At 39.9% G+C, this 25,137-nt stretch overlaps 1 protein-coding gene across 1 annotated transcript; it reads left to right on the top strand.

Annotated features, from left to right (window-relative positions):
• The first annotated feature begins 1,474 nt into the window (after nt 1–1,474).
• On the top strand, nt 1,475–24,374 carry RUVBL1 (RuvB like AAA ATPase 1). Its single transcript, XM_044451308.1, has 11 exons — nt 1,475–1,742; nt 4,339–4,425; nt 6,284–6,416; nt 7,748–7,899; nt 10,669–10,758; nt 11,568–11,717; nt 13,493–13,556; nt 14,546–14,744; nt 17,916–18,018; nt 22,210–22,301; nt 23,903–24,374. The coding sequence occupies exons 1-11, from the start codon at nt 1,602–1,604 to the stop codon at nt 24,060–24,062; spliced, it is 1,371 nt and encodes a 456-aa protein (XP_044307243.1). The 5' UTR covers nt 1,475–1,601; the 3' UTR covers nt 24,063–24,374.
• Nucleotides 24,375–25,137: the final 763 nt, after the last annotated feature.

Below are 25,137 nucleotides of genomic sequence, written 5' to 3' on the forward strand. Positions count from 1 at the left end.
GCATCTTCTGCTGAAAATAGAATAATTTTGTATGTGGTTTGAGCCAACAAGACATTCTTATTTCAAGGTTTGTGGGGTCTTCTACCAAGATTTAAGGTCTAAAAGTGCTGCTGCTGCTTCCAATGAAATGAATGAATGAATGCTTGTTACATGCCATCAAATCATCTCCCTATGTATGAATCTCCTCCAAAATGTCCTATTCTTGACTGCCCTGCTCAGCTTTTGTAAATCCAATGCTGTGGCTTCCTTTACTGAATCAATCCATCTCATAGTTGGTCTTCCTCTTCTTCTTCTGCCTTCAATTTTCCCTAGCATTATTATCTGCTCTATGAGTCTTACTTTCTCATGATGTGCCCAAAGTACAACAGCTTCAGTTTCATCATTTTTGTTTCTAGGTAAAATTCTGGCTCAATTTCTCTGTTGGGGCATTTATAAAGCAAATAAATGTAGTTCACTGTATGTGGAGAGAGGTTTTTTTTGTTTGTTTTGTGTTTCTTAAATGTTACAGTTGCCCATTGAAATGGACAGATGTAACATTGCTCTTGAAATTTGAAGACCATAGAGGATGAAGACGATGCAAGGATTTTTGGAGGGCATCAGCCACAGGGCACAAAATGGCACACAGAGGTTCAAAGCATCTTATACTCTTTCCTTATAACATACACAGTAACGTACAAAACAAGAGTAAAAAGGATGTTTTCTAAATAAAACATTGTAATTAACTTGCAAACAAAAATAATACTTATGTTTTTGTAATTTTAGGGCTTACCTTTTCTAACTAATTTCCATAAAGACCTCACGTATAAGGGAATGCACAAGTCAAATGGGGCAACGTTGTGAACACGTTCTAAAAGAGCTCCTTCGCCGTGTGAACAGTACTTTTTAATGAGTAACTAAGAATCTTGAGTCAGGCTGAATGTCAGAGTAGGGCAGTAACTGCAGGGTATGGGCTGAATACCGAAAAGTCATATGGTCAGCCATCGAAGTGGCTCGACCTCCCTCATAATGTTATTGCGTGGAACAACTTTCCAACTTCGGTGCAGGAGAGGTAGAACACAGGCGTTGCTAATGCTGATAAGAGAGAGCGCCTCATTTGGAGATATCTGTGCCTCCAATGGAATGTAATTTGGTAAGATTGGAAGACGCTGACGTTCTTTCGACTTGGTGCATGTCATTTTTGTCCCAATTCCAAAACACTAAGCGTGTAAATATTAGTGTATCTATTAGAAGCATCGCTACAGCGCCTGCACACCAGGCACTTCAAAGACCGTCCCGGCAACCCTGCTCGTTGCCGGGTACTCCTTTCCCCGGTCACCTGACGCGACCGGAGCATCTTATACGGAGCACAAAGCTGATTTGCCCGGGCAGGACTTACCCCGTGCTCTTTGAGTGACAACTGACTTGTCCAAGGGTAAACGAGTATGCGTAAGGCTATCCAATGGGCTGGCGGGGGCGGGAACAAGGCGGCAGAGCGCCGGGAACCTTAGTAACGCGCGGGTCCTCCACGTTAGGTGCGCGTGTGGAGTCGGCGGAAAGGGAAAGCGGAGAGAGGCGGACTGAGTCTCCCGGTGCCTCCCTTTCTCGTGGCTGCCAGCAGCGGGATGAAGATCGAGGAGGTGAAGAGCACCTCGAAGACGCAGCGCATCGCTGCGCACAGCCATGTCAAGGGTCTGGGCCTGGATGAGAGCGGGGCGGCCAAGCCAGCGGCAGCCGGGTTGGTTGGGCAGGAGAACGCGCGAGAGGTAAGAGCGGCTCTTCCCACTCTGGCGCCAGGCCAGGCCAGGCCAGGCCTCGCCTCGCCTCGCCTCCCTCTCGTCTTCCCCAGGTCTCCCTACCCCGTTCTCCCCGTCCTGCGGCCTTGCTTCTTTGCGGTCCCTCCGAGGACAGCCAGGGACCCGATCCAATAGCCAGTAACGATTGAGGCTTATCAGTGCCGCGGTGAGGCTCCTTAGCCGTGCTGGAGGGTGGCTCAGTTATAAAGCCCTTGCCACAGGGTAGTGGTTCATCCTCGGTATCTCCAGGTCGGGCTAGGAAATAAATTTGTCTGAAACCATAGAGGGCTGCTGCCAGTCAGTGTCAACAGTATTGGACTTAATAGACCAAGGGCCTGACTCAGCATCTTACGCTGCTGCAGAAAGGAGGGGAGAAATGATGTGTGAGGCTGTGTGCCTTGCACCTTGTCAAGCCACACAATAAGCAGCCTTGATCCTACACTACTTCTCAGAACAAATGAAAAGTTAGATTTTAAAGAATTGTAGGGATAAGAAAAGTTCATTAGTCCATGGGTCACCACCATGCTGGCCTCCATGTGCTTTCAGCTACCAAGTCCAATCTGCTATGGCTAGGGGTCAGGGATTGATAGATTGGTTAGATTTATACTCTACTTTTCCTTTTTTTAAAGAAACTCAGAGCAACTTATCCTTTTACTCTCAGTTTTATTCCCCAACAACCCTGTGAGGTAGATTGGGCTGAGAGTCTATGAGTGGCCCAAAATCACCAGTTGGCTCCATGGCTGAGCAGGGACTAAAACCCACATCACCTGAGTTCCAGTTCTGCACTCTTAATCCCTATACTACACTGGCTCTCACTAGATTATGCGAATTGTAATGCAAGCATCAAGAAGGTACCAGATTGTGCATCCCCAGTCTAGTCCAAGCCTCTGCTCAGATGTTAGGCTTCCTGTACCTGAAGCATCCTGCCTGTCATGCTCTTTCTTAAACTCCCAAAAAGGGAATGCTGATGGCTGTCCTAGAAATGTTATTTTCCTGCTGAGTTGGTAATTATTTGGAAGTCTTACAAAATGTTTAACCTAAACCTGTTTTTTCTCAAGAACATTATTGAAGACTGAGCAGTTGTTACTACTCTACTGGATACAGATTTCAAGTGTGTTATGTCCCTGGAGAAGTGTCTACTTCATTGTTTCAGATCATTAGGCTTTCAGTCACCATTCATTTTTAAAGAAACACAGATGTTAACAGCACTCATACTCTGTGCCATATCTGCCACTATAAGGTAATTAGATGAGGCAGAATTGGCAGTGTCAACTTTTTGTATTGACAACTCAAATATTCTTTGTGTTTAAAGTTTCGATGAGTTGTGTTGCCCTTCAGACAAGAATTCTGGTTTAAATTCTGGACACTAAAATAATAATAGTAACAATCAGGTTGGTACGTGAGAATAAGAAACACTTTGCCAGCCTGTATTAATCAACTTTTTAAATAAGAAAACTGAAGATAGAAACTGAATATTATAAGAGAAAATGGAACTGATGCTATTCTGTGAATCTTCCTTAGAATGACTGGAATAATGTAACATGCTGGGTTATCATGTTATATGTTTTCCTGCCCCCCATCCCACCTCACATAAAGGGCTGGGACCCTCAAAAGAAAAACACAGGCTAATGATGTTATATACACTTAGTTATCCTGTTCGTTACTAAGAAGAGAGGTGAAACAAACAAATATTGTTCCTTATGGAGCAGATGAAATATATAGTCTCTAGATGCCAGCCTAGCTTGTACTTTCCAGAAATTGGCTTAGTACCTACTTTCTATCTGCTTTCATCATGCCATATCACTCTATAATTAGAAAAAGGTTGTGGTAAGCTATGACTTTGGTTGGATTTAAGTCTTTTTAAGATTTACTTTGTACAGTAGTACATTTCCTTTTATAGTTACTCTAATGTAGCTATATGTGTTTTTCAGTGCCATATTTCAAGCAGTTTTTTGCTGGTAGGAAACACATTGCCTCTACAGGCAAAAATCAATGACAGGATCAAATACACTTCTTCAAGCAATTTTATCTTTCTAGTTTTTCCAGCATTAGATTTATAGACCCAGTTGCTTTAGTATTTATCAGAGTTCAGACTTTTTATTAATACTGTATTTAGAGGAAGACCACCATCCTATACATATAGTACTAAATCCCACTGAACACAGTGAGACTAATTTCTGACTACCTGGGCATGGGTTGAACAATTACCTTTGATACACAAAACACTGGCAGCCTGTAGACCAGCCATTTCAATCACAGACTGGTGAAGTACTGTAGTAGAAAACTTTAATCTTTACATAATAATAGCATCATTCCTCCAAGGAGCAAGTTTCACTCAGAACAACCCTTTCCAGTGGAGGGGGAGTACAGTCTTTGCTCCCCACTCTGCAGGCCCCAGCACCAGCTCCTACACTGTACCAGATGGTCCTCCAACACTCTGGAGCAGAGTTTTAGGGAGGCATGGGAGGGGGAGTGATTATAATTTCTTCCCCCTTTCATTCATGGCAGATTTATACTAGATCCAACCCTATGTGTTTTCTGCTAACTGTATATCTTAATTTTGTAGGCATGTGGTGTTATTGTGGAACTGATCAAAAGCAAGAAGATGGCTGGCAGAGCTGTGTTGTTGGCAGGACCTCCTGGAACTGGCAAGGTATTAATGTCTTAAATACAGCTTGTTCAAATATGCTTTATACTAGCAGGTTTACAAGTACTGGTTACCACAGTGAAGTTTTTGGTGTGATTGCATTAAATATATTTTTAAAACAGATACATTTCCTGTGCTATTTAGAGTGCCACAGTTGTAGACAGGGGCAATAGCTTAACCACCAAATGTTTAGCAAAATAAAATTTGAGATACTAGGAGCATTAAGTAACAGTTTAAATAACAGTGAAAAAATGATGGTTTTCCAGTTTTTAATGTAAAATACTGTTTGTATGACTTATATTGAGGTATTAAGAAGGTATGGTCAATAATGGCTGCAGTGTTAATAAGCAAACCTTGCTCTAAACATCTTTAGAGTCAGAATGATCCCATGTTCTAAAAACATACAGGCTAGGAAACTATATGTAATGATTTTGAAATAGTAAGATTAAGCTTATATGATAAAGAAGAAATAATTTATTAAAAATAACTGGTAAGCATGGCGAATAGCATGCAAGCTCAGGCACCAATAAGTTCTGAAATTCTAATAATGATCAGTTTAAATGTAATCAGTTTGGGGTGAGATGGAGCCAAAAGGAGCTTATCTCACATCAGAGTCAATGGTGAAGGTCCCCAGTCCCACCTCTCCCTCTGCAGTAGTCTGTTTACAGTCCAAATGCAGTCGTTTTCACTAAATAGGTGCAGAACGAATCTTGAGAAAGTAGGAGTTCCTGTTGTTTTCCAAGTTGCTGATGTATTACAACTGAACTTGTGAAAGGACAGGAATGAATTCCTGAGTCTTGAATACTAACCCCTTCAGAAGCATGGGTTCTGTGCAATGCTTGGATGGCTAAAGCAGAAGTGTATTGCTAGTGTATCTGTCTGGAGAAACAGGTTTGTTTTACTTATCTTGGAAGCATTTGGTAGCCCTGATAATCTCAAGTACTGCAATTGCTAGACTTTTAGAAAATGTGTATGGTCACATCATTTTAATTTAGCCACTTCAATTATGAAATTAACATTAATTAGTTTAATTATCTTGTTTTTTAAGGATTTGTTGTTTTAAATTGTTGTATATTGCATTGCTGACTTTAATGTTCTGTGGTTTGGGTTATCTTGGGAATTGCTTCTCTTCTTATGTCCTCTGTTCCCTCTGTCTCCCCTGTGGGAGTTGAGTTTGTGATCACCCAACAAAGCTCTATTCCAGATACAATTACATTCAACTAGAAGGATTTTCTCTAGTGGCCCCTAAATTTAGGACTTTTATGTTCCCTGGAATCAGAATAAATAAATCCATGGATCCAGTCTCCACAAATGGAAAGGCTTTTTCCATATACAGAAGGAACTGAAATCCAAAAGAGGCTCTCAATGAGGACTCCATTTCTTTTCATTTCCCCCTGCAGCTCCCAGCTGTATCTCACACACTCTTCTGAAAGGTCCCCAAACTTTTCTTCTGAAAGATCCCCAAACTTTTCAGGGGGTGAAGAAAGAAAAAGAAAATGACATGTGAGCTCTGGATCCAAGCCAAAGTCATAACATTTCACCTTATTAGTACCAGTATTGCATTGCATTTATATCCTGCCCTTCTCTTCTTGTGAGGAACCCAAGGTGGTGTACCTGGATCCATTTTATTCTCATAACAACAGCCTTGTGAGGTAGGTTAGGCTGAGAGTGAATGACTGGTCCAAAGGTACCTAATGCATTTCATGATCCAATAGGACCAGAACTCAGATCTCCCAGATTCCCAGTTCACTACTGTAACCACCACACCAGCTCTCAATTTTTAAATTTGATAGCCATCTTGTTTCTGAACTGTTTTAAATTCTTTTAAATATGTGCATAATAAAGCTGCCGCCTTCTTTCATAGACTGCTTTGGCTCTAGCTATTGCTCAAGAGCTGGGTAGTAAGGTTCCCTTTTGCCCTATGGTTGGAAGTGAGGTATACTCTACTGAAATAAAGAAAACGGAAGTCTTGATGGAAAATTTCAGACGAGCAATTGGTAAGTATCTTAAAACAAGAAAAATAGATTCTTAATAGAAGCTTGTTTTTTAATTGAATATGTATATTTATATGATTATAATGCCATCTCTTGCTTCAGTTTTCAGTACTTTTTAAGTATTACTGAATCTTTTGTTAGCATGAATTATACTACCTTCATTATAGCCTTTAGCTTAATCTTACTGGACAGAAACAGCACAAGAATGTTACTCTACTTTTACATCCTTACAGTATGGTGCCAGACAAATTAGAACAAAGTGTTTGTTAGCAACAAGATGAGTAGCTTGTCAGTTCAGTTAATTTTCTCTTTAATACTTGCAAATTTATCAATTGAATTCTTTTGAGTTTCCATTTATCAAGAGGAACAGTTGAAATTGCAAACAAAACATTAAGCATCTAGAATCTTCCTGTGTTACTTACTGCTGACAGCGGATAGAACTATCCCTTGCAGACCTTTGGATTGTGCAAAGATAGCCCATTTTTTTATTATTGTGTCTGTTAATTCCTTTAGACTGTGCATCATGATTTACCATAGACATCATCTAAGTATTCTGTGGCATTAAGGTGAAGAAGCATTTCCATCAGTCCTTGTAACTGAAAAAGGTGTCCCATTGATTTCTGTAAGAAAGGGATATTCAATCATCTGTGGTCTTTAAGTTACAGTTAAATTGGCAGGGTTGAGGGGAAGAGACCACAGAGATAGAGAGAGCACAGTCTGCAATATTTCCTTGATGTGATGAAGTCCCCTGTCAGATTTGGAAACTTGAACCAGCAGTTGAAACCTGTATCATCCATATTTGTCATTTCTAGAGATAGCAATAATTTACCAACCAGCCACATTGTGGGTTCTCAACATTCCCTGGATGTCAGCATGGAGATGCTTTTAAACAAGTATCTGGTGTACTGAAAGATAGAAATTCTTCTACTTCCATCTGTTGAATTTTATGCCTGATTCATCCTTTATGAAAAGTTATTTTTTCTTCTTTTTAAAATAACTGTACTTGTCTGAAGGGTTTATTTTCTGAACAAGTACTTACCTAATCTATTTGATAGAAACATGTTTGAATTTTTATTCAAACATCTAGACTTCACCCTGAAAGGATATTTTGGGGATTGCATACAATTCTGGATAGTCTTGAAGACTTAGAATGTGGGTTTGGCCACTTGCTAGTAGGCACCAGAATGTGTTCAGAAGGGCTGTCAATACATCATCAAATTAGAAGGAAAAATATTTAAATAAGATGTTGCAAAAATGCTTTAGATGACAAAATAAGATTAGTCTGCTATAAGCAGCAATTAATTTGTATAGCTTATATTATAAATATTTTACAGGACTGAGAATTAAAGAAACAAAGGAAGTTTATGAAGGTGAAGTCACAGAATTAACTCCATGTGAAACTGAGAACCCTATGGGAGGATATGGTAAAACTATTAGTCATGTCATAATTGGACTCAAAACTGCAAAAGGAACCAAACAGTTGAAGGTAAGGATGATCACTTCTCAAATGCATACCTCAGACTCTTACGTTGTTCCTTGTGCTCTGTGTAAAGGAGCAAGGAAATTGATTGGCTGCATGCACCGTCTAACAGGGATTATGAATCTTCAGTTCGCAGAGTCTGCTTCCTAGCCCTAGCCCGTGAGGCTAGTGGGTATTCTCCTAACTGAGAGCACAAGCAACACACTAAGTGCTTTGCCTGACTCTCATCCTCCCTGCTGAGGGAAGGCACAGGGAAGGTACCAAGGCATTGGTTGGAGGAATGCTCCATCAGCTGGTGCCTCAGTCAGGTTAACTTAAACTTTTGTATGCTTTCATGAGCTGGGGAAAAACCTAAACCAGATCCCCAAGTAGCCCTTCCTCCTGAGGTCAACTGTTTTTTTCTCTTGTGTTTGATAAGAGACAACTGCAGATAGCAATATATACTAGTTGCAATTGTAGTTACAGACTAGAGGTCAGACTAGATGGCCTGGGAGGCCCCTTCTGACTCGCTCTGTTTCTATGTCACTATGAAATATTCAACTTCAATAAATATGACACTACTAGTTTGCCAAATATAGTCGCCAAAAATGAAACAATAACTGTTAGTCATTATGACCTTGTATTTCTTCCAGCATCCCACTGAATACTACTGTGAAATGATTTGGAAGTAAAACTGCCACTAACATAATGCCCTTATACAAATCTGTAGTGAACCCACACTTAGAATACTATGTTCAGCTTTGGTCACCACACCTCAAAAACCCTATTACGGAGTTTCAAAACATGCAGAAAAGGGCAACCAAAACAATCAAAGGACTGGATTGTAACCTTTCTTATAAGGAAAGACTACAGCACTAGAGCTATAGCTTAGAAAAAAGGGTGAGGGGAGACATGATAGAAATGTACAAAATTATGCATGGTGTGAGAGAAGGTAGATTTTTCCCCCCTCTCATAATACTAGAACGCACTGGGCAATTTAGGGGAAAGAGAGTACGTCTCCACACAGCACATAATTAAACCATGGAATTTGCTACCACAAAATTAGTGATTTCAACCAACATGAATTACTTAAAAAGGTTTAAAGTAGATGCATGGAGGAGAAGTTTATCAGTGGCTCCTAGTCATGATGGCTGAATAGCACCATCAGTATCAGAGGCAGTACGCCTAAGTGCGCAACCTGTTGTATTCATTTCCTACTTGAAAGCTTTCCGCAGGCATCTGGTTGACTGCTTGGGGAGCAAACTGCCAGACAAGGTAGAGCATCGTCTGAATGAATGTGGCTCTTCATGTGTTCTTAATAGTTTCTGGGAAGTAGGAGCAGCATTAGGAGAGGGCTGTTGCCTTTGGGACATCCTTGTGACATTTTCCGAGGAATCTGATCACTGAAAAACAGGATGCCAAAATAGAACAACTTTGGTCTAAAACAAACATTTGGTCTGATCCAACACTGCTGTTCTTAGATATGTAAATAGTGTTGCACATGCTGCTTTTGAATGTACCAAATTTGCTAATCACTGATGTGTGTGTGCACTAAGGGAAAGGGTTGTCATATGGAAAGTTGTGAATGGCATCCAGAGAGAAAGAACACTTGTGAGCAAAACTCAAGTGTTTCTTGCCCTACCTGGATGTGGTTTTCTCCCCACATAAAAAAGCCATAATATAGGAAGGAGTCGGAAGCATTTCACTGTTGAGGCAGCTGCTGAACCTCTGAGCTCCTGTCATCTTGGTGTGACTTATGTACTTGTTCTCTTTACATTTACAATTAAAGTTAAATCCATATCATTTGCAGCCATCTCTATCAAAGGAATCCAGTTACTCATGGGACTTCTGAGAATGCAAGATTGCTGGATCCTACATTTAAAATAAGAACACAAAAAGCCACTCAAAACAGTGCATGGTCTGTTGACTTCTATGTCAACCTGTGTATCTAGGTGCACAGATACAACAGTAACATTACATACAGAATACATGCCATAATCATGTGGTTTAGTTGTGTTTCAGCATAAAATGCATTTCAATCATTACATCTTGACATAGTGTAATGTGTTCTTCAGAGAAATAAGCTACAGCTGAAAATTAAACAGTTCTAATAGCACCTGAAGATTACAACAGAAAAGTTGAACTATAGGAACAATATGCTTGCTAAATATTACCTCATTACTAAATAGTACATTTAGTATGAACAACTGTGCAAGCCTGTGGGTATGAGACAGCATCTGGACAGTGATAGGATTTTTCAGATTTCCAACTGTGGGATCAGAAAAATGTTCTGACCTGGTAGCTAGGGAGCTATATTAGGTCACATAAACACTCAGCTCCTGCAGCTGGCACAAAAAGAACCACTCCATACTCCGAGGTCATAGGAGCAGCCTTGGAGAAGGGCTTTTGGGGGCATTCCAAGACACAGGCAGGCGAGGAACTCAGCAAGATATGATACAGTCTGAAAGTGCTTCCACCTCCTTCCTTCTCCCTCCTGAGTGCCACACTTATCCAAAAATGATCACCTAAGAGTTTAGCAGAGCACAAAAATGAGTTTTCCCTCCCTGCTTCTCCCCTCTCTGTAAGATGCCTATAATGCTTCAAGTTGGGAGGGATGTGGACATCCCCATAGGCTTTTGCTGTTACATGACTTGTGAATCTGATTCTGGTTTTCCAACAAAATTTCTAAAATGAGCTATTTCTTTTTTGAACTGTAACTAACTTTTAATTAGAACTGCTTGTTTTGAGACTTTTGCATCTTACTATAGTTGATCTCTGTTTATCCTCTTGCTCCAGTTGGACCCCAGTATCTTTGAAAGTCTGCAAAAGGAAAGAGTAGAAGCTGGCGATGTGATTTACATTGAAGCAAACAGTGGAGCTGTTAAAGTAAGGCAAAGAAAGCAGTCAGACCTCTGACACAGCAAGTATTCTGATAGCACTTCCCATCTCCTGTGGCCTGAAGTCTGTGTCCGAACAACCTTATCAATCCCTCTAGGATAGCTAAGCTTTTTCTGAAGGGAAGCGTAGGACTTTCTTCCTCCCGCCTGGTGAAATGCAGGCCACCTGCAAGAAGAGTGATCATTTTGACTATCAAGTAAGGTCATCCTTTTGGGAGCGCTGGTTACAGCTGTCTTAAATATGGTCTGGATTCATTTTTACATTTCACCTCATGCTTGCATGTGTTCGTTTTCATATATAAGTGAGAGATTTGACTCATAAGAAATGCATAGAGCCTTTAATCTTTATCTCCCTGGTATTTTTGCCGTAAGATATATGTATCCAGGACAGAATGCTGCATTAGTTAGCATGGTCTTCATATCTGATTTAAAATGTAGTGTAGAAAGATGCTTGGTGTTTAATGGATGAGCATAATATTTTGTATCAAACAATAAATCATCCATGTTCAAAGGAGTTTAGAACAGTTTCGCCAATATCTGCCAAATCTGGATTTGTCCTTTAGCAAGAATTTTGTGTGCTCAAAAGAATGAAGCAAATACTAGGTGTTTCCAGGGGAATTTCACAGTTTGATTGGCCATTCATTTTTCAAGGACAAGGATGGCATTTTCAAAACTGTCACCTGTCCTGTAAGGATCATAACTGTAGAACAAGTCTTGTATTTATCAGCTATATGTCATTCTGGGTATTGGCAATAATGCTAACTATATCGCATGTGATTTCCAAATTCTTCACTACAGAGGCAAGGCAGGTGTGATACCTATGCAACGGAATTTGACCTTGAAGCTGAAGAGTATGTTCCGTTGCCAAAGGGTGATGTGCACAAGAAGAAAGAAATTATCCAGGATGTCACCTTGCATGACTTGGATGTTGCCAATGCTAGGCCTCAGGTGCGGAATTCTGCTATTCCAATTCATTTTATGTGCTACTTTTCTATACTGCCCAACAGCTGAAGCTCCATGGTTGTCTGCAAATAATGCCACAGTGGAAAACTTTGTATAACAAGCTAGCTTTCCTGAAGTTCAAGCTCCATTAGAAGAGCTGTCTCTGTGGTAACTGTGCATTCATGTCCATGAAGAAACTACCTAAGAATGTTATTTATATTATTCACACCCCATTACCAGTGATTGCCACCAAGCCTCAACTGTCTAGTTCTATATGTATTTTTAGTATACTGAGGTGTTTTTTGAATGTACAGCTTAAAATAGGGCCTTTTGAATGTAGTATAAGAAATAAATAAATGTTTATGAGGGAGAAGAGCGCAATGTGAGGACTATAGAACAAGTAAAAAGAATAAAAGTCCAGATGACTAAAAGCTAATGACAACATTTATTTATTATTACATTTCTATCCCACCTTTCCTGCAAAGAGTCCAGGGCAGTATATCCAATCTTCCTCTGCAAGTTATCTTCACAAAAACCCTGTGAGATAGTTGTAGGGAGCAATGCCGGGAATTAAATTGTATCTGCCCAGAGTCCCATGTTATCTGAGGTTCGTGCTTGACTAACCAGTCCATGCCTAGTACTAGGGGGTACTGTAAATTCTTTACTAACAAGAACACAGTCTGCTCGCGATGTTTGCCAATCTGCAGAGTGAATGGGGAAGACTGGCGTGACGATGGGCCCCCCTGTAGAGGTTGCCTCTGAATTGAGTCCACTTGGAGTGGGGCGGGTAGCGATGACGTTGGAAAGGAGTGCTTTTCGGCAAAGTTCTCATCCATAAACGAAGCAGTGGCACCGCTATCAATCAAGGCTGTAGTCCGTATTTCAGGCTGGGGGGGTGCCTGTAAAGTAACATCAATCAGCAGGTGTCGGGTTGAAGGAGGCCCTCTGGGGGCAGGACACCACTGGGGTTGCAGTGTAGGTCCCAGCGTCACGGTGCTTAACGACGCTGGGACTGAAAGTTTCCCGCCTGCTTCTTCCACAAGCAGAAACGAGCCCAGTGGCCTCCTTGTCCACAAACAAAACAGTCCGGCAGCACGGCGGTAATCAATCTCCTCATTTGGGCATCCCCCACGGCAACCTACTCTCCTCCTTCCTGACCTCCAACAACCCCCCAAGAGACTCAGAGTCAGGTGGCGGGGGGGGGGGGGGGGGGGCCCCCCAAAAAACCCCCAGAGGCGGGGGGGGGGGAAGCTACCCCCTCAAACACCTCAGAGTTGGGGGGGCTGTTTTTTTTTTTATCCATGGGCACCAAGTATAAATCTCCCTGCTCTAAAGCCTGACCCTCTCTGGGGGCGTCTGGCTCTCTTTCACATGTTAACGCCTCTTCCGAGTAGTTAGGCATGACAATAGGTTAGAGTGCAAAACCAGTGAGTGGCCCAAAGTCACCCAGTGCATACTAGCCAGTATTTCTTATAGCTGATTAACTGTTCCAAAACACCCCCTATTTTCCCATTGTATCCTAAACAAAAACATTGCATCATCATGTCCCAAATTGCATGTGGATAAGCAAACTTCTTGACTATATATACACCTGTACATTTCTAAAATGCTGGAGTGGTACATTAATGAACCTGATCCTCCATTATGGAAGAGTCATCTGGTATTAGAAAGCTAAATGCGAAGACTTGGAATTGACATTTTATTTTCAGTTGAAAGTTACACGTTTGTAGTTCTTTTTGTACAAATTGTACACACACTAATTTCCAAATGTGTTTCTGTAGGGTGGTCAAGATATCCTTTCCATGATGGGACAACTGATGAAACCTAAAAAAACTGAAATCACAGGTACAAGAATCGCCTAACTTGCACTGTGATTCTGTTCTTATATGGAAACAAGTCCCACTGAATGTGGTGGCACTAGTTTGGATAGGTTTATGTCCTTATATAAAAAAGACAAAAGAAAGAGTCGTTAGAATGTGCTGACCAAGTGTGAGGTGTGTTGCATGATATCGCTAAGGGTTTCAGGGGGTAGTATTTTTCAGGCAGTTCCGTGACTAGAGTTTAATGTAGTTTTCCCCAGCCTGGTGTTTTCCTGTTTGGGAAAGGTGAGAGTTATAACCCAAAACATCTGGAGGGCACTACGTTGAAGACAATTGGTTTAATGCAGCCTTTCGATTACACTTGAATATGTTGCATAAGGTATTTTGATGGGACTGTCAATCATCTTGTGGTGTCACCAGGAAAGGGTTTTGTAATACCTTAACTGGTATTCCCTCGACATTTTTTTTTCTCCTCCCAGAGGTTTCCTTTTATTCAAGTTTTTCCACAAACTGCTGGAAGGAGGCTTGTCCTACGTGAATATGTTGGGAACAGAACACAAATAAGTGGAAGAATCCTGTATTTTCTGTAGCTAACAAATAATGTGAACTCAGTATAGAACATTCCAAAAGAAAAAAAGTTTCTGTTTTGGAACTCTTTGACAAGATTTGCATTGAATAAACAACCATCTTTAGAAAGGAATTTCAAAATCTTGAAAGCGGGAAAACTAGCCCCATCAGATTTTTTTTCCAAAACGAGCCACTGGATAATGACTGATTTGAGTCTAAAATTATGAGAAATCATTCTCTTGGAAAGGAGTTGCATTTTTAACATTCCCTTACATTTGATTCTGTGGTTGTGTTTGTGTGTATGTACATGAGATATTTACCTGTTCAGACAAGCATACTGAAGTGATGGTCTTAAAGTGAAGGGGGGATCTCTAATTGTACCTTACCTTGGAACTTTCATTAAAATAAAATAAATCCTGAGTTTGCTAACATTTACCCTTCCTTTAGACAAGCTTCGAGGAGAGATCAACAAAGTGGTGAATAAATACATTGATCAAGGCATTGCAGAGTTGGTCCCTGGTGTGCTCTTTGTGGATGAGGTTCACATGCTGGATATTGAGTGCTTCACGTATTTGCACCGAGCACTGGAATCTTCTATTGCTCCGATTGTCATCTTTGCTTCCAACCGGGGAAACTGTGTAATCAGGTACAGTACTTAAAGCTTAGTCCTGCATGGTTCGCATCTTCCCATAAGCCTCAGTGTTAGCTGCTTCAGCACAAAGAACTGTGATCTTTGGGAGCTTTTTATCCCTGGTGTTGATACACCTGTGATAATCATCTTGATGGGTCACAGCCATATCTGTTACTGCAGGGCTGCTTAAGGGCTTCACTGCAGAGGAAACATTCTTCACATTGCAATGACCAAGAATTTGTGATTTTCTTGTAGAGTCAAGTTTGTCTGAGAATTTTCCCCCTCTATGCACAGCTTTATTCCTGGTAAATTCCTGGTTGCTTTACTGTTTCCCCACCAAAAATGTTCTGAATAGTGGTGCTAAGGTAATTTTTTAAAGCACTGGATCTGTTTTGGTATACTGTTGCTTCTGAACCCTTTGCCTCTCAGTGTTGCACCCTTCATATATGCTTCCCTCTTAACACATAAAATCAGGATATTTTTTTTCTTAGCAGACCATGGCTTTGCTTCTCCAGCAACTTTAGGATTAATTTGCCCACAAACAGATTTACATGTATGATAAAATGATTTTGAAACTTCATATCTTAATTAAACACACAGCATGCACTTGTCTAGCTGTTCATTTCCTATCTCTTTTTCTTTATGTAGTGTGTCTCCTAGGCTTGACTGTGGGCAAAGACCAAGTTGAGTTTTAATCTTTGTGACATCTTTGTTTACGTCTTAAGTAAACTTATGGTGCAATAATAGTAATAGTAGTAAACTTAAGATGCAATAATAGTAGTAGTAATAAATGATAATGATATAATAATAAAGCCACTTTTCAAAGTTAGCTGTATCGTGTGTGATATAGCGATAATACTAAAATTATTATTTATGTTTATTATTATTTCTTTCTTTTCTATGCCACCGGTAACCAAAGCTCTCTGGTAATACAGTATTACTAGAATGATCTGGGTCTTTACTTAAATACACTATCTATATCATTCAAAGATTTATCTGTGTCAATTTTGTTTGCATTTATGTCCCTTCATTGACCTGGTTCACATACCACGTAGGCAAATTGTGGGTTATTTCAATCCATTTTTTTCCTGGTTAACTGCACCCAGTCTCTTTAGATAACATCCGTTCTGCCCATTTGGAGGTTGTGAGAATGATGTGTAACTTTGGACTAGTGGGTTTTCAGGGGTTAAACAGCACAGTCATTAACACATAGTTTGTTGGGGTAATAGCTGGGTTGTCCAGCAGTACAGGTTCACCCATTGTGCTCACAGCCTCCAATCAGAATGATGAAAAGTTGATTACAGAAATGGAAATAGTCAATCAGTCGTAACATGTAAATAGCCCTATTGTATGTACTTATGGCACTCTTTCTTGCACTTTATTTAATCTATTAAATATATATCATCTTTCCTTTGGTATGTTCAAGGCAACCAAGAAAACAACACTACATTAAACAGCAAATGAATATTTTTTGTCTAGATAGAGATCAATATAAAATAATTAAAATAAGAGCCTTTGGTGTGTCATTTTCTAATGGAAGCTTGAGGGTTGCTTGCTCTCTTTGTGACTTATAATTTGCTGCAACTAACATGTTGGATCTTATCCTGCTTGCTACAGACACTTTATCTTTAAAGTGGGAAATGTATCTCTCATGGATTCTTTTAACTTAATTCATTATAGTGAAATTTTGAGATAAAACCAGATTATTTTTTTAAAAACAGCAACTTTTTCTTTTTTTTCAAGCATGCAGTTAGTTCTCTTTATTTTAGGACCCTGAGGAGTTCATGTCCATGAATCAGTGTATGCCTGAAATATAAAAGTAATAAATACATACGTACATACATACATACTACTGTATATCAGGATCTCTGGCATTTCCCCCTCTCACACTGTGTACCCTACATGCTACACAATTCCTTTAGGTTTTTTTTTTAAATAGTCATAAATTACTATGAGGTAAAGTTGTTTGCAGATATTGAGTATAATGACTTAACAGCTAGCGCACCATAATAACTTCCAGTCATCCATTTCATATTTTATTTGCCTTTATAGTCCTTAAACCTATGGTACTTGAAAAGAGAACATCACAGAATTAATGAATAGCCAGTTAGTCTTTAAAGGAAGGCCTAACCATAATCCAAAGTATCACAGCATTCAGTCTTCAGGCTAAGAAACTACCATATTTTTCCGTGTATAAGATGATACTTTTTCTTAAAAACATTTAAGAATGGAGGGGCGTCTTATACACGGGGCAGCGAGGTGGCACGGTCGCATGCGGGGGGGGGCATGCGGGCGGGAACAGCTTGCTTGCTCAGAGATCGGTAGGAAAAGTGGAGGGCGTCCTATACATTTGGGCATCTTATAGACGGAAAAATATGGTAATTTACATTGGCATGTCATCAAAAATCGCACTGGCATATCATAGCTTACATTCCCCCATGTTATTGGTAGCCTGACCTCCTCTTTATAATTCCTGTCAAGCTGGGTCTTCCCTCTACTTTTGCAAAATATAGTGTGCCTACCCAGTCTTATATTCTGAAGTCTCCAATGTACCACAATTCAGTTGTGAAGATATTTGTACATGAGGAGGTAGGTTGAAGAATGTATGTTAATAGTTTCATTATTGGTAATGGATAAAGGGAGATAAGAATTATCAATATTATACTGTTGTGCTGAACAGTGTTGCTTCCACCCTAATTACCGCCACCAAATAGGATCAAGATTTTCTGGGAATCGTCTGAAATGAGAAATAGTTTCAGGTGAAACTGCAGTGCCCTCTGATGGAGAACAGAAGTTTTCCAAAGTCATTTCCTTGTTTTACGTAGATAAGGTGTTTCAGTGGGGTGGGAGGCAGGAGTATTCATCAGTCAAATGCTTCAAAATATTTTTACTAAGATTGTAAATTAAGATACTTTGTGATGACAAAGGATTTCAACAAGCTTATTCTGTAACTTGAATCCACATTTTTCAATTGACTGGCTCACTTACATGGAATATAAACCACTCCAACATGAAGAGCAGAGGTGGGATATGCAAGACTGCCCCCTTGAGACTCCATGCCATGAGCTATCAACTAAGACAAATTTCTTTTGTATGTTGTTCTACTTGACTGGTAGAGGAAAATCTTTTCCTCCCATTCATTCAGATGCTATATAGAAGCTTGAGCTTTTCTTTATATCTTTGTAGAGGTACAGAAGATATAATCTCTCCTCACGGGATACCTCTGGATCTCCTGGACAGAGTGATGATAATTAGAACCATGTTATATACACCACAAGAAATGAAACAGGTAACTTTTTTCTTATGTACAGTTGGTGGTGGTGGGAGGAAATGTATCTGGAACCTCAGCTGGTAGCTGTGTGGTATGAAATGGAACTGGTTTCTTGCCTGTTAAATGATATGTTAAAATGTGACCGCTTGTAGGTTCTTTTTTAAAAATGTTTTTAGGTTCTGTAGCACGAAAATTAAACTAAACAAGACCTTTTCTTGGAGAAAAGTTGCATCTGAGTGTGACTCTAAAGTAAAGCTTTCTTGAATTGTGGAGACATCTGCCATATGTAACTTTGAAATGATGAATGCCATGGCTTCTTCATGTAATTTAAATATTCCTGTGCTGTGCTCCTACATAGCATTGAAAGTGGCTTGCAGTAAAAATACCAATGTACAATCCCTAATAACATCATATAGCTTTACAACAAATAGTATTCAAACAGCCAACTTGCATGGTAAAAAATCAAACATCAGTATACAGAAGCAATACTAACAAAAATACCCATCAGTATGAAAGGAACTACACTGCATGTTATCTGCTCTGTGTACTGGTGTGTGATTCGCTATGTTGCAAATGATGCAGAAGCGGATTTTCATGAAGCCTACTTGTGATAGAAATGCATCTTACAGATTTAATACATGTTGTATTTTTTAATTTATTTTTCCATATTTGCTTAATTTGAAATGGAACCATTCCCTTTTGGTACCTTGAAGAGTGTGGGTTTGGAAATCCCCAGGGTTCTCATCTTTTGCCAGTGCTTTGCTTATGCATTCCTGTATCCATTTTATAATAGATGCAGAGAGGGCAGGATGTGGTGGTTGTTTTTTTACTCCCTAATGGAAATCCTGGCTTGAACAACTTTTTGAAGTGTAATTTTTTTAAGTTCTCAGGACTTAGCTATGGGGCCCATCTTACTGGATGGATTATAATCCTTGTATGCTAATATTTGGCATCTTGTCAAAGATCCCCTCCCCTCATTAGCGTGTCAGTGCTGCAGACTGACACCATACAGGAGCCATTACAGTTTATCATGTCAATTCTTTGTATTATTTAGGAGATAGTGTCAATGGCGGAAAGCATTGTCACCAGATAATAGTCTCTGCTGCTGGATAAGTGCCAAGGTGAAGCAGAGGCATTTATTGAATATAAACGCAGCAGCAAAGTCTCATATCATTTGGTATAAGGAGGCTTTTGTACAGTGCCTTTTTTCAAAGCACGCTGTGGTAGGGACACTTGGGGTGTTATTGTGTGCTGACAAGATGGGTGTAGCACCTTGATGTAGACGATGCAGATATGTTCTAAGAGTTTTTCATCTCGACATTAACATAAAAAGACAATTCAGACGTTCTGTCATTCTCAGAAAGCCTGAAAGTTCACTAAAGACTATTACGCTGTCACTCGTGTTGCAACTTGCTCTTTCAGAGGCACAAAGGATGAGGAGGGGGGTTATAGTTAGTGCATTATTTCAATTGGTTTGCCTTTGGTTGATTTCATATCAGTCTTTGTAGTCCACTGATATATTATTCTAAACTACAGGTCTCACTGGGTCACCTTTGAGCCTGCCTTGTACACTAGTAAATTCTGTTTTAAAAAGTATGTATATACTGTCAGCTTCTTAAAGCATTTGGAACAAGAGCTGTGTAGTGATTCTGAATGTAGGGAAGATGAAGAAATCACTGCTGTACTAAAAGCCAGTAAGTTCTTGCATTGAGTAGGTTACATTAAGGTATTCAGAACTTCCATAAAATAGGGGCTCCTTTAATGAGAAAATTCCGACTGAATCTATTTCTCTCTCATAAGGAAAAGAGTAGAAAGTGCTGTTTCTGCCCATTTAAAAATATTATTGGTGGGAAATCTTAATGATTTTGCCAACCATCTAATAGTCTTAGAAGCAAAAGTCCTTTTAGCAACACTTTTATTTACATTTCAATGAAACTTAAGCTTGTCAATGTCAGAATAGCTTGTAAATCTGGTTTTGAACAATTGTATGTTGCAATTTGTCTTTCTTGTGCATTTCATTTGGATAGGGTTTTAGTGACTTAGCTGACGTATTTAACGTTCTTTTGTAATTGCAGAAAAATTGTCCACAGTAGAATTGCCCCCCCCCCTTTACCTCTTTAATTTCCATCCATTGTTTCAAATAAAGCAATCTGCTTCCATACATTATCACTTGCTGGCTGAGGAACCACAGTCCTAAACAAGATGCATGTGCAAGAGCATGTTCAAGTGCTTGTATGCTTTCCATCCTCTTTGCCTTTCTTTCAACAGAGTGCATATTTGGGCCTGCATCAGAGTGGCGTGTTCTGCTGAAAGCCATGTAGATCACCTTCCGAGGTGGACGTGCATTTGGCTAATTTCTCCCCTTTACTCCAGCACATGCATAGCTCTTCAAACTGAAAGAGGGCCTTCTTTTCTTGTAGTTTAAAGGATCCTTAGACATCCCTCTTTCAAGACTAGTGCTCTCATGCAATACTTTATATTATCTATCAACAACCTTTGGGCCTCAGTCAACTTTCCACATGAATCCTTCCAACTGACTTATCTTAGAAACAGCCTGCACCTTCAGCTGTTCCCAGGACCAGCTAGGTAGGGAGAGAGAAAGTGCACAATCAAATATCAGTAATCCAGTTGTGCACCTCCCTCCCACCCAGCTGTCTGGCTGTGGCCAAGGGTTAGAGACAATTACTGCTGGCTCATGGCAACAGTTCACCCATTCCTTGCTTAAATTGTAATGGAGTAGTCTTTCAAGATCCTTTGTGGGATGAACTTGATCTCGGGAAACACACATCTTCCTATGTATTCAACCCAGAATGCTTAATCTGGAAGGCAGGAAGCCTTTTTTAAAAGAAGATTTTCTTGCATAGCATAGGGTCCCTCCCTTTTATAGAGACTAGCACAAGCCCCATCCTTTCCCTTGTTATAGCACAGATGTACTCAGCACCTTAATACTGGGGAAAGTTTGACTCCATAATCCAAATTGATGGCTATTTCTTGCATGCAGCCCTGGAGGGGATTGCATATTCTGAGTTGACTATGGCACTTAGTAAACTGTTGTTTATTGTGCAAAAATTGTTTGCCAAAATCAATGTCATTACTACTCTTCTTCCAAAGATCCAAAGAAATAGCAGGAGTTCAGGCCACAAGACATTTTTTACTCCTCAGATTTGTATGTCTCCAATGTGATGTTTAGGAGTTGGTGGATTTTTAAAATTTATCCTAAACATGTGGCATTGTAGGTTGATGATCACAAAACACACGTCCAAGGTCCACCTGTTTTCCAGAGAGGAAGTTGGTAGTAAATAACAGTTAGAAATTCTTAGTTTTGAACACTCCTAAAGCAACTTCAAGTTGCAGTGTACTTTAAAGACCATCTCTCCACTATGTCAAACCCCAGTTCTGTGCTTATCCACACACACACTCCCCCCCCCCCACACACACACACATATACACTGATTCCCTCGGTGCATTTTTATGGCTTTAATTTAAGCGAGTGCTTCTTGATATCTTGTTTACAAAGCTGCCAAAGTGAAAAATACCTGTATTATATGAGACTCGCAGTTCCACAGTTATCTCAACACTACAACACAACATCATTATCCAGTCTGCCCCTTATCACTCAGCTGGTAATACGGACTGCAGGGAGCCTGGTGCCACTTTTGTTACAGCTCTATATGCTCAGGCTTATTGGTGATATCTTCTTCCTCTTCTTCAACTTTACAAAGATCTTCAAAGTGGTACAAGCTGGAGACTGTTCCTGATAGATTAGATTTATCTGAGTGGTTTTGTGAGGATAGGTGAATCTTACAGACTAACTTCTTTATTTTACCATCTTATTTTTCAAGAGGCTAAAAAGTCTGGTATGGATTTGAACAGTGGAAGGACAGTTGTAATTCTCCAAGGGAATTATGCTGTATAATATTCCTAGTGGTGTATTGATAATTAGTGATTCTATAGGTCAGTCTATGTAAATTCCCCCCTCATTCTTACAGTTTTTGGGGGTAAAAGATTCACAGTGAATATCGCCAAATATTCCCCTATTTATAAGGCTGGAACTCCCCTGATTGTGTCCCTATACCAAACGAAATTGAAACAAACTCATACATAACCTAGGTTTTATATCCAAATACTGTGCTCAATTTAAAAATAAAACATTGTAAACATCCAAACTGTTACGAATACATTTTTCTACCTTATTTTTGTCCTCATCAGATCATAAAGCTTCGAGCCCAAACAGAGAGTATTAATATTAGCGAAGAGGCATTGAACCATCTTGGAGAAATTGGCACCAAGACAACCTTAAGGTGGGCATGTGGAATCAGCATGAATATGAACTTGTATTTATAACTGGTTTTGGAAATGGTGTAAAGGTGGGCAGGAGCAGATCGCTATGGAGTAACCAGTAAACCACTGTGGATTTCTGATTAAATATTTCATACACACTGATAGCCAAGCATAATGTTCCTCCAAATCCGGATAATCCATTTGCAAACCAGGAACATTCAATTTCTGCACAGAATGCAGATTCTTCTTATTGCTCGCATACAGAGTATGCAAACATACCTACAAATACTTAAAAGCAGGATAACAGTGAAAATGCTGTGAAGGTTTTAGCCATATAATTAATATGATTGCACAAAATAATCAGTGAATGGAACTGAGCTTTTCTTAACTGTTTCACAACTGTTTCTTGGTGCATTTAGTACATTTGGCCACTTGGAGGCTAGCAACTTTTTTGTTTATGTTTAATAAATTCCAGAACAACACAAAACAGACATTGCTAACAGAGCTGTGTAAATAACAGGGTGCTTAATAAATTCTGCAACGGCTATCTGGTCATACTAGCGGTTATTGCTACATCTTTCCAAAGCTGGCCCATTTCTATAAAACCATTACGTTCACTTGAAATCTGTATTAGACCATTGCCAACTAAAATATGGCAGTTATTGTCAATTTCTTCAAGGCAATAAAACGTCTTGAAGGTATGCTTCAGTACCACTGTGGAGAAGACTAGGATCTAAATACCTGTGCAGTTATTCAGAAATTGATTCTGAAATTCTGTTCTCAAAGTAGTCTTCCATTCCGTATCACAGACTGCTTTTGAAACTCTTGGCAGTTCCAAAAGTTGTTTGAGATCCAACATTAGAGGTAGCTCTCCTCTTCAAAGTGAGAAAACGCAAGCCCTTCGGTAAGTCTTAAATAGATCTTTGGATCCTGGCTTCAATATGTAACATTCCCATCTGTAAAGTTTATTTTTCCAAAAGTACATTTGAAAAATGTACAGGGACCAGGATGCTCAGGGGGCCCTCCAGAGCAGATTTGGAGAACATGTGAAGGGCTGCTCTGGAAAGGACAGGGAGGTTCTATGCCACCAGCAGTATCCATTCCGCTGGTGGACCAGCAATATTGGATCTAGGATTCAGACAAAACTCAGTGGAATCTGTACTTCTTGCATTTGCAGACTTCCTCTTCTGCACAGCCCAGTCTTAGGAAGGAAGTTAAGCTGAAAAGTCCACAAATGTTTTCAGAACAAAGGTTGCATAACTGGCAGCCTTCTTCTGTATCAAGCACAGCAGCACACAATAAAGACTGCTGCATGTGGTGCAGAAGAGGGATGCTGCTTACGCAGCCCCTGGTGCTCAGTTCCTGGCAAGCACCACGCAAACTCTGGGTGCTTTCTCCAGGGACTCAGACTGAGGGCTGCGGCAGAGTGGACCAGGGTTCAGGAAGCTAAGCCCAGGGAAGCCAACCCCCAAAACGGATTCCTCTTGTGTCCCTAGTTGGATCCAACCCATATTATTCCTAATGAGGACTATTTCTATACCTATCTCTCTGTAGAATTTGTTCTGTTCTTGTTTGTAGCTAGTATGATAGTTTGACATGTGCTATTTTTGTTTGGCCTCAGGTACGCTGTTCAGTTACTTACCCCAGCCAATCTGCTAGCCAAGATAAATGGGAAAGACAGCATAGAAAAGGAGCATGTTGAAGAAATAAATGAACTCTTTTATGATGCCAAATCCTCAGCAAAAATCCTGGCTGATCAACAGGAGAAATACATGAAGTGAAGAAGTTTGTTCACCTTTGTAGTATTCACATCTTCATTTTATGATATTCAAGTGTTTGAAAGAAAGCAGGCAAGAGAGACGTTAACGTCCATTGGAACAGTACTTAATAATAATCAAAATACTATTTTGTGGCTTAATCTAGAATCTCCTTTGTTCCTGCTTCACTGAGATGGAATGAAATGATTTCTCAGCCTGTTGGTATCTTAATGTTTTTTGTATTGCATGCTATGTGAAATGGATGTGTGCTGGCATTCCCCTGTGATCATCTTTTAGATTTGGTCTGTTTCCTTAATATATTTTATTTTCAAATAACTGGAGAGGTGTTTAATTTTTAAAATAAATTATTGCTTAATGGGGAAATTTTTAGTGAAGGATAATGCAACAAAAGTTAGGCTACCTTGCCATTCTCTGAAACCAAAACTGAAGGAGCACTCACTTGGCCTGCAGGCTTTTGAGTTGTGTGGGATTCTTCAAGTTCAGTTGTTGAGTAACCAGACTAGGGTGTGCTCCAGGGAGTGTGGTATCCAAAGAACTCTCTCTGTCTGTTTCACAAGGAACTGGAAAACAAGGTAGTTTGTATAATAGCAGAGCTGAGAATGTCTGTCTTGTGTTAATTTCTGTTTTATTGCGTTCTCATTGGGCAAGTAGTGGCAAACTAGACCTGCACCTCTGTGCACATGCACTGTTTTCATAGAATTGTGCCATGGTAATAAATATGGCAGATGCACGCATGGCTCCATTACTAGTCCAAGCCAGGTCCATAGCAGGGCAAGTGGGGCTGGAATTGGACAGACTGTCCTGGAATAGTTATTTATAAAGGCTGAAAGCAGGGGTTTCCTGTCTGAAAAGAAGTAGGGCATATAGCTGAAATTACATGGTGGGTAAAGAGCAAAAGAAATTTAGTTCAGTCCCCTGCTCATTGGTTTGCAGAGCCTGATAGCTTGAGGTGCCTTGCATAGATAAGCCAGGTTTACACACTGCAAACAAAAACCCTTCCAAAGATTTAATGCAACTCTATGAAGTTCAACTCTATGAAGATGCTTTTTTAAAAATAGTGACAACTTTTCACAGCAAG

Source organism: Varanus komodoensis, unplaced genomic scaffold, assembly GCF_004798865.1.
Source record: "Varanus komodoensis strain SLA01 unplaced genomic scaffold, ASM479886v1 scaffold6_2, whole genome shotgun sequence".
Lineage (NCBI taxonomy): Eukaryota > Metazoa > Chordata > Lepidosauria > Squamata > Varanidae > Varanus > Varanus komodoensis.

Excerpts from the sequence above, each read along its gene's own strand:
- RUVBL1 (XM_044451308.1), top strand. The coding sequence starts at position 1,602 with ATGAAGATCGAGGAGGTGAAGAGCACCTCGAAGACGCAGCGCATCGCT. Across the intron at positions 7,900-10,668 it reads AAGGAACCAAACAGTTGAAG|TTGGACCCCAGTATCTTTGA; the intron begins GTAAGGATGATC and ends CTCTTGCTCCAG. Across the intron at positions 22,302-23,902 it reads GGCACCAAGACAACCTTAAG|GTACGCTGTTCAGTTACTTA; the intron begins GTGGGCATGTGG and ends GTTTGGCCTCAG.